The 12,579-nt window shown below is 37.4% G+C and overlaps 1 protein-coding gene across 2 annotated transcripts in view; it reads right to left on the minus strand.

Moving 5' to 3' along the window:
- Window positions 1–5,059: 5,059 nt before the first annotated feature.
- DPY19L1 (dpy-19 like C-mannosyltransferase 1) overlaps window positions 5,060–12,579 on the minus strand; it is a 96,006-nt gene continuing 88,486 nt past the window's right edge. The window contains exons 22-23 of one of the 2 annotated variants that reach the window (XM_068549293.1): window positions 7,663–7,844; window positions 5,060–6,272 (exon numbers count right to left, since the gene is read on the minus strand). In XM_068549293.1, the coding sequence (XP_068405394.1) occupies window positions 7,688–7,844 (157 nt within the window). In that variant the 3' untranslated portion in view covers window positions 5,060–6,272; window positions 7,663–7,687. Of the gene's footprint in view, window positions 6,273–6,727; window positions 7,845–12,579 lie in introns of those variants that run through there. The other variant, XM_068549292.1, reaches the window with a different exon arrangement.

Here is a 12,579-nt window from a genome sequence, read left to right on the forward strand (position 1 = left end):
GATATTGACATTTGAATTCATTTTTAGTTTAATATGTGCATTTTAGACTAAATAGGAAAAAAGCAAATTTCTATATTGGCTTTAATTATATCCCTCAAGTAGTTTGTAGTATACCATTGTTCTATTTTTCTCCTCAAATTTTCATCATAAGATTCTTCTTTGATTCATGGAGTATTTAAAACTGTTTTTTAAATTTTGTATTGATTTCTCACATTAAGGGGTTTTAATCATTAATTTTTTTTAAGAATCACTATTTGGCCCCACGTAGCATCAATTTTTTTCATTCAACAAATATTGAGCACACATATATGCCAGGTACTGTTCTAGGTTACATCAGTGAAAAAAATAGATAAAAAATTTATGCCTTCCTGGAGTTCATGCTTTGTCAGTTCTTGAAAATGTCCCACATGTTAGAATAGAATGTGTATTTTTCATTTGTTCAGTGTAGTTGTTCTATATATGACCATTACATCAAGATTACTTTATTACTCAAATCATGTATATCCTTACTGACCTTTTTGCCTGTTTATTACATCAATTTCTAAGACAGGTATGTTAAAATTTCCTGCTGTGTTTGTGAATTTGTCTACTTCTCTTGTTTTTCATTACCACCTTTGGAGGCATATCCTTTTTAAAAGTAAGAAGACTGATTCTCAAATAAATAAACATGTCTTACCTTAAAAAGTTTGTAAAGAATGGATCCAGGATTCTAATTTAGTTGTCTCAATTATGGTAATATTAATTGTATGACTGCTGTCATCTGTTTTGTCTAACATCCTCATCTAGTGACAACATGAGTCTCTCCCCATCCTTTGGGAATCCCCTCCTCCCAGACTTGAACTAAATTCCTAATCAGAGTTCTCTGCTTCCTGACCAGCAGTGAATGTGCCCAGGACCGGCCATCATAGTATCCTGGGCCACACAACCCAAACTAGGCCAAAGAGAATCCTTCCTTTGGAGACAGACATATCCATCTTTGCCATATTGCTTCCCAGTAGTTATTTGGTTACCAGCCATTTCTGAATGTATCAAGGTAGCTAGCTAGGATACGTTGTGAGGTTCATTTTTGTTTAGCTGTTTATCGAGGACATTTTTCTCCTATATATGATATTAATCTAATCTGGAGATACTGCGTTTCCTTATTATTTGCATCTCCACAGTTGGAATACATAATCTTCCATTTCTTTTAGTTTAAAAAAATAAATTTTAGTGCCATCTACAATGGAATTGACTGCATTGTTGAATAAAGTATGGTTTATTTAAAAAATCATTAAGTGTTACCACTTGCTAGGCATGGGTGCTAGGAGGCACTGTGGATTCGGAATGGAATAAGACATAGGTCCCGCCTGACAGGACACAATGCAGTAGAAAAAGTCATGTTAAATGTGTGGAATTTAGGGGTTATAGGAGTGTGGACAGTAGGGGCAGTTCACTCAGCCAAAGGATAGGCAGTCAGGAAAGGCTTCACAGAGGAGGTAACATTTGAGTTGAGTTGTATCTTGAAATGAAAACTGATCAAGAAAGCACATTCCACGAAAAAGAAAAAAACCTGATTCTCCACAACTAATATTAAAATGTCAAAGTGATTTTTAAATTAGTCTCTTTTTATTCCTTTTTGTTTTTTGTTTGTTGGCTGCTATATCCCCATTTCTCACTGGCACTCAAATCAGGGTTTATACATATACATACCTATGCTGCCACTCTCCTGCCGCCCACAGCCACCATGGCACTCATCTCTAACCAAACACAGAATTCTTTCCTTAGAGAGTCTACTCAACACTACATTCCTTTATTCATAAAGTAGAAAGAGTCAATCATTATTAATAAAGGAGACTGTGTGAGAGAAACTTGCTTACCGTTTCTAATTCGATTGGGCAGAGACACGGGAAGGGTGGACATACAGACGTAAGGCAGAGAGGTCTGGTTCTAAAATATCACTTGGGCCTTTTTTTAAAGTTCCAAATCTTAGGACACACGCTAGACTGATTAAATCTCAATCTGTGGAGGTGAGGGAAAGGTTTCAGTATTTTCAAAGCTTCGCAAATTATTTACAATGTACAGACAAGTTTGAGGACGACTGCCATAAATAGTCTTTGTTAGAAAAAGCCAAATTCATGAGAGATTTGGAGTGAATAACCAAATTGCACTTCCTAGGAAGAGGATGTTCTAGGGCAAGACGGAGGCCTCTGAATCTGGACTCTGGTTAATAAGCAGATACCAAGAGTGAAGACCAGAGGGGGCATCATCACCCAGGGGGGGCAGAACCAGAGATGTTAGCTGTGTCCATAAAGCTGAGCTGAAGAGCTGGCCTTCAGGCACCATTTTTAAAAAATCAGTTTTCATGGCCTGATGCCAAATCTTCTCAGAAATGGTCATTTTTTATTTTCACTTCTTTCTATTTTTTTAGAAATGGGTAAGTACTAAAGCTTTAAAAGCAATCAGCACAACAACTGAATGAGCATAATTCTGCTACGTTCAACTTTCTTTCAAGGTATTAAATCTGCATACAGGGAAAAAAAGTCCAGCTACTTTTAAAAAATCAATGAAATTATATTATGCTGAATTTAAATGCACATGCTGCATGAACAGAATACTCGATAGTGCTACCATTTATTTGAAAGTCATTTTGACAACTCATTACTTAATTAGAATTTTGGGTTAGATTTAAAAGTACAGAAAGCATTGCTTTGAAAGCAGAGCCAATATCAATACTATCTTAAGCTCTTTGCAAAAAAAAAAATCTACCTTTTAATTACACTACAATGATTCAAAATCTTAAGAGAAAAAGTCTTCAACTCTCACATTCATTTGGAATTTTAAAATCTCTCTCATGGGAGGAAAGGTAACAGGAAAGAGTTTTCAAGACTTTTCTATATCTTAATGTCCTTTTTAACTTTGAACGTAAAAATGTATTTGTACTGATACAGTACTGTGAAATAAAGATCAATTCAAGAATGTAATGAAGTTTGGGGCTCCCCTGGTGGCACAGTGGTTGAGAATCTGCCTGCCAATGCAGGGAACACGGGTTCGAGCCCTGGTCTGGGAAGATCCCACATGCCGCGGAGCAACTGGGCCCGTGAGCCACAACTACTGAGCCTGCACGTCTGAAGCCTGGGCTCCGCAACAAGAGAGGCCGCGATAGTGAGAGGCCCGCGCACCGCGATGAAGAGTGGTCCCCGCTCGCCGCAACTAGAGAAAGCCCTCGCACAGAAACGAAGACCCAACACAGCCAAAAATAAATAAATAAATAAATAAATTTATATATACAAAAAAAAAAAAAGAATGTAATGAAGTTCAAAAGCACCTCCTCTTTTTCTGCACAGGGAACAATTTTACGGATTTAAATTAGAAAGGTCTAGTTGGGGGAAGGAGAAAGGGAAGGCAGAAGAGAGAAACAGGTGATCTGTGAACTAGAGCTGATCCTTAACTGCTCCCTAATAGAGGGAGAAGACTAAGGATTTTTGGAGCCAAACAAAAGTAATAAAGTGGAAAATGAAGTTTTAAAAACCACACACATCACTGAATATATCTATTTTCTTTTAGGCAAAGTAATTTTACAAAAGTAAATTTGATCTCAAATGATTTCACTCTTTTTCCATCTCTGAACTGAAAAGAAACAGGTCTAAGCCCAGTCTAGTGTACAAGTTCAAAATACTTAAATGACCCATACCACCTATTCAGAAAACACAATGAAAGTGAGCTGTATTAGTGTCTGGTTAAAAATTACCTTATCTGTTCTTGGTTAAAAATCACCTTATCTATTCTTTGATCCTTGCAAGTTCCGTTGAAGCACGCTCCCTAAGAGACAAAGAAAGGACTCCGTAAAATTCAGTTCCCAGTATAGGGACCCTCTAGCCTGTCCTGGTGGGATAAGTGCTGTCAGGAATGGAGCACCCTCTAGAGGCCAGGATTCCAGATAGTCTCTTCCCATCCATTAGAGCCACTTTTCTCAAGTACAGTCCCTGCAGGAACATCATCAGCATTATCTGAAAACTGGTTAGAATGCAAATTCGGGGGCCCTACCTGACTTACTACTTTGGGGCTACTATAACAAAATACCACAAACTGGGTACCTTATTAAGAACAGAAATTTATTTCTTACAGTTCTGGAGGGTGGAAGTCTAAGATCAAGGTGCCAGCTGATTCAGCATCTGGTGGGAGCCCACTTCCTAGCTTACAGATTGCACCTTGTAGCTGTGATCTCACATGATGGAGGAGGAGGGAGTTTTCTTGGGCCTCTTTTATAAGGGCACTAATCTTATTCATGAGAGCGCCATCCTCATGACCTAATCACCCCCAAGTGTCCCACATCCTAATATCATCTCCTTGGGGATTAGGATTTCAACATATGAATTTTGGGGACACAAACATTCAGATCATATAGCACCACCTCAGGCCAACTGAATCAGAAACCTCTGTGGTGGGGTGCAGCAATCTGTGTTTTAACAAGCCCTCCAGGTGATTCTGATGCACACTATATTTGAGAATAACTGACCTCAAACATGTCAGAGAATGAAGGTGTTACTGTGTAAAAAAATTAATTATACAGGCATGAATTAAGCTAAACCGTCTTTCCTCCAAGCAGATTAAAAACAAAACAAACAAACAAAAAAAAAACTAAGTTGATGCTTATATCAAGCAAATACAAGGAGCTATAATTTAGGAAATGTCATGAGACCAAACTGTGGTTTAGATCTAATGTATGAAAAAAAGGTTTCAGCAATTCTGGAATTAACCTCAAAATATGGCTTTAAAGAATGATTGTGTCCCTTGATGGAAATGATAAAGTAATGTTAGTGTATAATGCCATAAATATAAGAAGAGTATGGGGAACCTCAACACCTATACCACCACTGATGGAGAGGACTAAGTAGTTTCATGGACCTTTAACCCTTCCCATTTATTCAGGACTGCAATCTGTCACAAACCAGTTCATGGTTATCTGACTACAGAATGAGGCTGAACATGTCCACAGCCAAGGAGGAAATGAAAATAACAATCAAAAAACACTTCCTATATTTTTCATGATCTTTTTTATTTAACATATATAGTACATGTAAACTGGCATAAAATTCATAAAAATACAATTCCCCTATGCATTATCACTTTATTTCTGATACATCCTTTCATTTTCTCCTTAATATCATTGTTCTATTTTAACACTATGCTGTTTCTAAGCAATTTTAGAGGCTTACCTTTTTATAGAAATACTGCCCCAAGTTTGTTTTTTTTTATGTCATAGCAATAGCTATTTTATCACTTCCTTGCCCATCCTAACCTTCCTCACACTAAAGCAAAATATTTTTAAATGCTAAAAATGCATAAAATACTGAGCTTTAATACTATTTTGTCATGTATATCGAACCTACCACTACTCTGTGCTGCCATAAAAGATATTCAAAATCTACAGCACCGGCTGCTACCAGATGTGACCAAGGCTGAGTGTGCAGTGTATGTAGCCCAAGGCCTCTGTTCTAAACTGACTGGCCTAAAATATACTCATAGCTTGCTGGTGGAGTTACATCAATAAATACTGTTACAAAAGGAGTTTTCTGAAAAAAATAAACAAAAAACTAATTTGATTACTTTTATCTTTTCCCAGCATATGAAACAGTTATAACAGTATTTTAATGTTTTTCCTATATAGAATTTCAAATAATTACATGTGAACTTACTGGGAAAGGAATTACTGAAAGGTGGGAAGAATAGAGAATAACTAAAAGTAAAATTTTTTTAAAAAAATTGTAACTGCTGGATGTACAAAACATATTTACGAGAGAAACAATGGCAAATAAAGCAGAGCACACACTTCCGCTCTTCCTGCCCGTGGTGCTTCTCATCCTCCTCGACCTCAAGTGCCCACTTGCCATTTTTCTGCATTGCTTCATCATTGCTCAAATTCTACTCCTAATCCACAACTCCCCAGATGCTTCCTTGTTTTCTGAAACTGGCAAAAGACCAAGAAATAAGTCACCCGGTAAGTGAGAAAAAGGGGGCAGGCACCTGAAGACACTGACAATCTCCGCTGGAAGGAGGCTCCCTGGGAAAGGCGGGCTCTGGGGCAGGCTGGGGGCTGCACAGTCCTCAGCCCAGGCTGTCTCGGCAGCTGTCTGCTCTAAGCAAGCTAGTGCTTCCCCCAGACCAGGCTTGTCCTTGGGCTCTGGTGAGAAGGCAGAAAGAGAACAGCTCTTCACTGGCTCCCCGGAGTGGGCACCGGAAACCATCCCTGAGGACTCAGGTCTCAAGGACAATCCACAATGAGGTTAATCTGCCTGTGGTTAATAAAGAGAACACTGTGTAATTAAACGTGTAGTCCACCAGAGTCATGGTTTGCTTAGAATGTTAAATCTTAAAACCATTTCTCAAAACTATGAGGATTCACTGTTTTGAAGAATCTAATTTCACACAAATTAACTTCTAAGAAACAAAAATTCATACTAGGAATTTAAAGCAGGTTGGAAAATTTTCCAAATAAAAATAAACAGGAAAGAAAAAAAAACAAAGAGGAAGGCTGAATATATTCATTCCTCACACTGAAATGATGCTTTCTGGAACCAAAATTATAACATAAGGTTTAAGGCTTCGTCTTATTAAAGACAGGCAATTTTAAAAGTAAAATATAAAAACTCCATTCACTTATCATTATTCATTTACTTGTTTGACAAAAAAATTAGTCATACTTTATTGTATCTTAATAGTAAAAGAAAAATTACCACATACTACAGTCTACTGTTCCACTATAAATTATGTCTACTCAAATATACATTAGTTTCTAGATGCATTATATTTGTGGTTGTTCAAAATAGTTTTTCTTAAGACTACAATTATACATGAAAAATTTTAAGTGGTTTAAAGTTATTAAAATATAAACATTTGAACAATACTAAAAATGAATAATACTAAAAATACACAATTGTCATTAAATTTTTTAAACCAAGAATAAGTACTTGATAAGCAACTAAATGTGTAAATAGCACTTATTTGACAAAGAATATTGAGAAAGACAGACAGACAGACAGACAGACGCACACACACTAATGCCACATGGTTGGTAGTTAACAGGAATTTGGTCTTAAGGACTAGGTCCAAGAGCTTGGCTTAGTAACAGGCAGGAAATGCTTCATTAACGAGAGCAACAGAGAACAAAAGAATGTGAAGAAGTGAAACAAACAGAGTTCTACATAGCAAATACCCACGTCTGCCCCATCTATTCTTACTGAAGTTGATGACAGGGGCTGACTTGACTGAGGAACTTACAATAATCGCTGAAATGTTCAAAAGACAAGAGCAAAACGCAGAGAAAAAAGCAAGTGGCATCAATAGTCCACAAACTGTAAAATGAGCCCCTAAACAGTTCGAAAGTGACTATATTTTCATATCACCCTTGTCACGACCCACCATATTTTTTATACAGGTAGCTTTGCTCACTTTAGGACAAATATTTAAGTCAAGTACAAGCATATACTCATTTGCATAGCAAATTTTAAGGGATGCATTGAAATAGTAACCAACTGATAAACGTATAAGTATTTTTACAATCAGAATGACATTCAAATTGACCAAATAAGACGTTTTTCATTTGAAAACAGTTACTTATAAAAGCTTTGGGGATTTGAATTAAAAACAAGGCATGAGTTATTAGCAAAACATGAAAACCATTACTGGTGGACTTCTCTGTAGGCAGCGGTCATTCCTCTATAACTTCTAAGACTTTGTAAACACTATTCTGGAATACAGTGGTGAAGTGAGGCTTGGACTCCTTTACTAAGAGGTTACATAAGGGAGGTTTCCCAGCATTAGCAGGATCTTCCACATCCCAGATTTCAGGCATACTGCAACCAGGCCTAGAAAAATTAATGTGCAGGTTAAAAATCAATGTACATTTTATAATGGCAGATAAAGGAACACACTTTTTATGTTCCTACTCTCATGTCATTTTTTTCTACTTAGTTTTTTTAAAAAGAATCCTATCATAGTTATTTATATTTATGTAAGCTACCATAAATCCTCTTGAGAACAAGGTGAACACAGCGAAGGTAACTATAAAGAAAGAAGAGACATATAATATACATGAATTCAGGTGGTGGGGTAAGAAATCTCAGTTGAATTCTGCCTCAGCTACTTACCAAGAATTTGGTGTTGGGTAGTTCACTCAGTCTCACTCTCCACATTTGTAAAATGGGAAGTACCCATGACATAAGCGATTAAGGGAGAGACTGTATCAAGCACATAGTCAGAGGTAATATACTGACACAGAACATTATACAGGCGTACCTCTGAGAGATCGCGGGTTTGGTTCCAGACCACCACAATAAAGCAAACATTGCAATAAAAGTGAGTTACACGAATTTTTTAGTTTCCAAGTGCATATGAAAGTTCTGTTTATATTGAAGTCTGTTAAGTGTGCAGTAGAATTACATCCCTTAATTTAAAAATTCTTTATTGCTAAAAAAACGTTAACCATCACTGAGCCTTCAGTGATAAGGCTTCAGAATCTTTTTGCTGGTGGGGGGCCTTGCCTTGATGTTGATGGCTACTGATTGATCAGGGTGATGGTTGCAGACAGCTGGGGTGGCCGTGGCAATTTCTTAAAATAAGACAATAATGAAGTTTGCCACCTTGATGGACTCTTCCTTTCATGAATGATTTCTCTGTAGCATGCAATGCTGTTTGACAGCGTTTTACCCACAGTAGAATTTCCTTCAAAATTGGAATCAGTACTCTCAAACCCTGCTGCTGCTTTATCAACTGAGTTTATATAATATTCTAAATCCTTTGTTGTCATTTTAACAATCTTCACAGCATCTTCACCAGGAGTAGATTCCATCTCAAAAAATTACTTTCTTTGCTTATGCATAAGAAGTAACTCCTCATCCATTAGTTTTATCATGAGATTGCAGCAATTCAGTCACATCTTCAGGCTCCACTTCTAATTCTAGTTGTCTTGCTATTTCTACCACATCTGCAGTTACTTCCTCCACTGATGTCTCGAACCCCTCAAAGTCATCCATGAGGGCTGGAATCAGCTTTTTCCAGGCTCCTGCTAATGTTGAGACTTTGAGCTCTTCCCATGAATCTCTAGAATGGTGGATCCTTTCCAAAAAGGTTTTCAATTGACTTTGCCCAGATCCATCAGAGGGATCACTAGCTATGGCAGCTATAGCCTTATAAAGTATATTTCTTAAATTGTAAGACTTGGAAATGGAAATTACTCTTGATCCATGGGCTGCAGAATGGATGTTGCATTAGTAGGCATGAAAACAACATTAATCTTGTTGTACATCCATCAGAGCTCTTGGGTGACCAGGTGCATTGTCAATGAGCAGTCATATTTTGAAATGAACCTCTTTTTTCCGAGCAGTAGGTCTCAACAGCAGGCTTAACAAAATCAGTAAACCATGTTGTAAATAAACAGTTGTGCTGTCATCCAGGCTCTGTTTTTCCATTTATAGAGCACAGGCAAAACAGGTTTAGCATAATTCATAAGGGCCCTAGGATTTTCAGAACGATAAATGGAGCACTGGCTTCAACTTCAAGTCATCAGCTGCTTTAGCCTCTAATAAGAGAGTCAGCCTGTTCTTTGAAGCTTTGAAGCCAGGCATTGACTTGTCCTCTCTAGCTATGAAAGTCCTAGATGGCATCTTCTTCCAATAGAAGGCTATTTCATCATTGAAAATCTGTTGTTTAGGGTAGCCACCTTCATCAATGATCTTAGCTAGATCTTCTGGATAACTTGCTGCAGCTTCTACATCAGCACTTGCCACTTCACCTTGCGCTTTGATGTTATGGAGATGGTTTCTTTCCTTAAACCTCATGAACCAAACTCTATAGTTGCAAACTTTTCTTCTGCAGCTTCCTTACCTTCTCAGCCTTCATAGAACTGAAGAGAGTTAGGGCCTTGCTCTGAATTAGGCTTTGGGTTAAGGGAATGTTGTGACTGGTCTGATCTTCCATCCAGACCACTAAAACTTTCTCCATATCAGCAATAAGGCTGTTTCACTTTCTTATCGTTCATGTATTCATTGGAGTAGCACTTCTAATTTCTTTCAAGAACTTTTCCTTTGCATTCACAACATGGCTAACTGTTTGGCACAAGAGACCTAGCTTTTGGCCAATCTTGGCTTTTGACATGCCTTCCTTACTAAACTTAATCATTTCTAACTTTTGATTTAAAGTGAGAGACATGCAACTCTTTCACTTGAACACTTAGAGGCCACTGAAAGGTTATTAACTGGCCTGTGTCTCAGGGAATAGGGAGGTCCAAGGAGAGGGAGAGAGATGGGGGGAATGGCTGGTTGGAGGAACAGTCAGGACACACACACCCATCAAGTTTGCCATCTTATATGGGTACAGTACATGGTGCCCCAAAACAATTACAACAGTAACGTCAAAGATCACCTAATCAGTAACTGATATATTACTTTCAAATCTATATTAGCTAACTATTTTATAATCACCAATGTAATAACTGATTCAGGGAATTATAAGAAGTGGATGCAAGAACTACCTGGTGAAAGGCTACTGATTATAAAGGAGATTTGTCTCCTTAAAATGGAGAGAATTGGGGAACATTCTTTAATCAAGTGATCAAACTTAGCATCACCAATAATAGAACAAAGTGACAGGTACCTACCAAAGTGACATAATGGAAAGTACACACCTTCTACGTACTATTCTTGCCAAATTTTGTCAAACTGAATCTAATCATGTGGAATACATTAGACAAATCCAAATGTGGGACATTCTTACAAGACAACTGGCTTGGACTCTTCCAAATATCAATAAAAACAAAAAAGGTGAAAGGAATTTCACAATGTTTATTTTTTTTTAATATTAAAAAACAGAAAAATCAAGGAAAAATTATATAGAGATTTGCAACAGCTTATGTTTCGTCATAGTTGTTTCACTTTTCTTTATAAGAGAAAAAACCATTTCCAACAAGTCCCTTTTATTCCCAATGGCAGTCCCACTTCCCTGCTCTCCACCATGAGGCAAGCACTAGACAGGAATGCACATGCTTTCTCCTTTTCAATAACATTTTTAATTTAAAGGTAACCGTCACCCAAAATGTGTCAAAATATAAACCTATCAAAATAAATAAGTGAAAGTCACTGTCACCTCCAACACCGTTTCTCAGAGGTGGCTTCTATAAACAATCCAGCATACATGCTGCTAGACCTTTTTTATTCACGTTCAGACATACAAGCACACAAAAACATAGGCACAGGCATATTTATATTCACAGATGCTCCTGGGTTGCTTTTACAAAAACAAGATTAACCTGGGACTCCTCACTTAGCAATAAAAAGTGGTCATTGTTGCATTTCATAAAGACCTACTTTATTCTTTTTCATAGATGCTAGTACTTCTATGTATTATTTAACCACTCTTTTATGGATGGATATTTTAATTGTTTCTCATTTTGTCATTATAAAACAATGCTGATATAAACAATTTTATGCCCATATTTTTCTGTAAACTAAACTTCTAAAAGCAGCACTATCACTATGTCAACAGGCTATACAATTTTCACTTTGTTTCTATCAAATTATCTCCCAAAAAGGTATTACCAGTGAGTGTTCCTGCAAAGAGTGTTCAGTGCACACTTTTTTGCACACCCTTGCCGACACTAGATTCTACCAATGTACGAAAATATGACTGAACTTGGGTTTTCTACCTTTTAATTTTCTCACACATACTAAGGCCAAACCGTTATTACACTGCAGGCCAATGATAGTAGAGAGTAAAACATACATGAAATACCAGCTACTGAGTTCAATTGCTTTCAGGAAAAGAAGAAGGCAAAGAGCTGCCTTTGTGAGCTCTGTCTAACATTCTTTAGTCCTTTTCTGAGTTTTCTGAAGTTTCCCCAGGCCAGCCAGCTACATCTTTAAAATGGCATTAGTGAAAATCTGAATAATTTTCTTCTGAATTCACGTATTTTAATTTTATGTCAACTCTATTATGGGAATTAATGAGAAAGAGAGCAGAGAACTGAGAATAAAAAAGGTGTTAATTAAAAACTCATCTACAACTTGCATTTGAGTATATTTTCCTACTTGTATTTGAACACAGGGTATCAAGTATTTAAGGAATAATCAAGCATACAATTAAGCCACTTTGTAAATGACAGCACATAAATACAGTGCCCACCAAGGTGCCGAGCACAGTTTAAGCTCCAGATAGACATTAGTCCCTCTTCCCTTTCTTCTCCTATTTGAATTCCCCCACTTGCTCCCCCTGTTCTGCCATATCTTTCTTTTCCAGTAACATACAGCTGTCTCACGCTGGCATAACAGACAGAATTGGAGAGTGAGGGCCAAGGGAATAAAGAAGATCCCGATTCTGGTAGAGAGCTCTCTGGCCAGAAACTCAGTTCTTCCTACTGCAAAGGTATGTGCTAAGTATTAGTCCTTCTTCCCTTTCCTCTTCTGTTTGAGCCCTCCACCTGCTTCCCTGTCAGGACAGAAAGCACAGCTGTGTTCTGTCTCCAGCTTTAAGCAGAGTGCACCTCTCTAAGATTTCCTGAGACTTATAATCCTGCAGTAGATAGTGTTCTTTCAGTAACTGAGCAGGGAA

Source organism: Eschrichtius robustus, chromosome 8, assembly GCF_028021215.1.
Source record: "Eschrichtius robustus isolate mEscRob2 chromosome 8, mEscRob2.pri, whole genome shotgun sequence".
NCBI lineage: Eukaryota > Metazoa > Chordata > Mammalia > Artiodactyla > Eschrichtiidae > Eschrichtius > Eschrichtius robustus.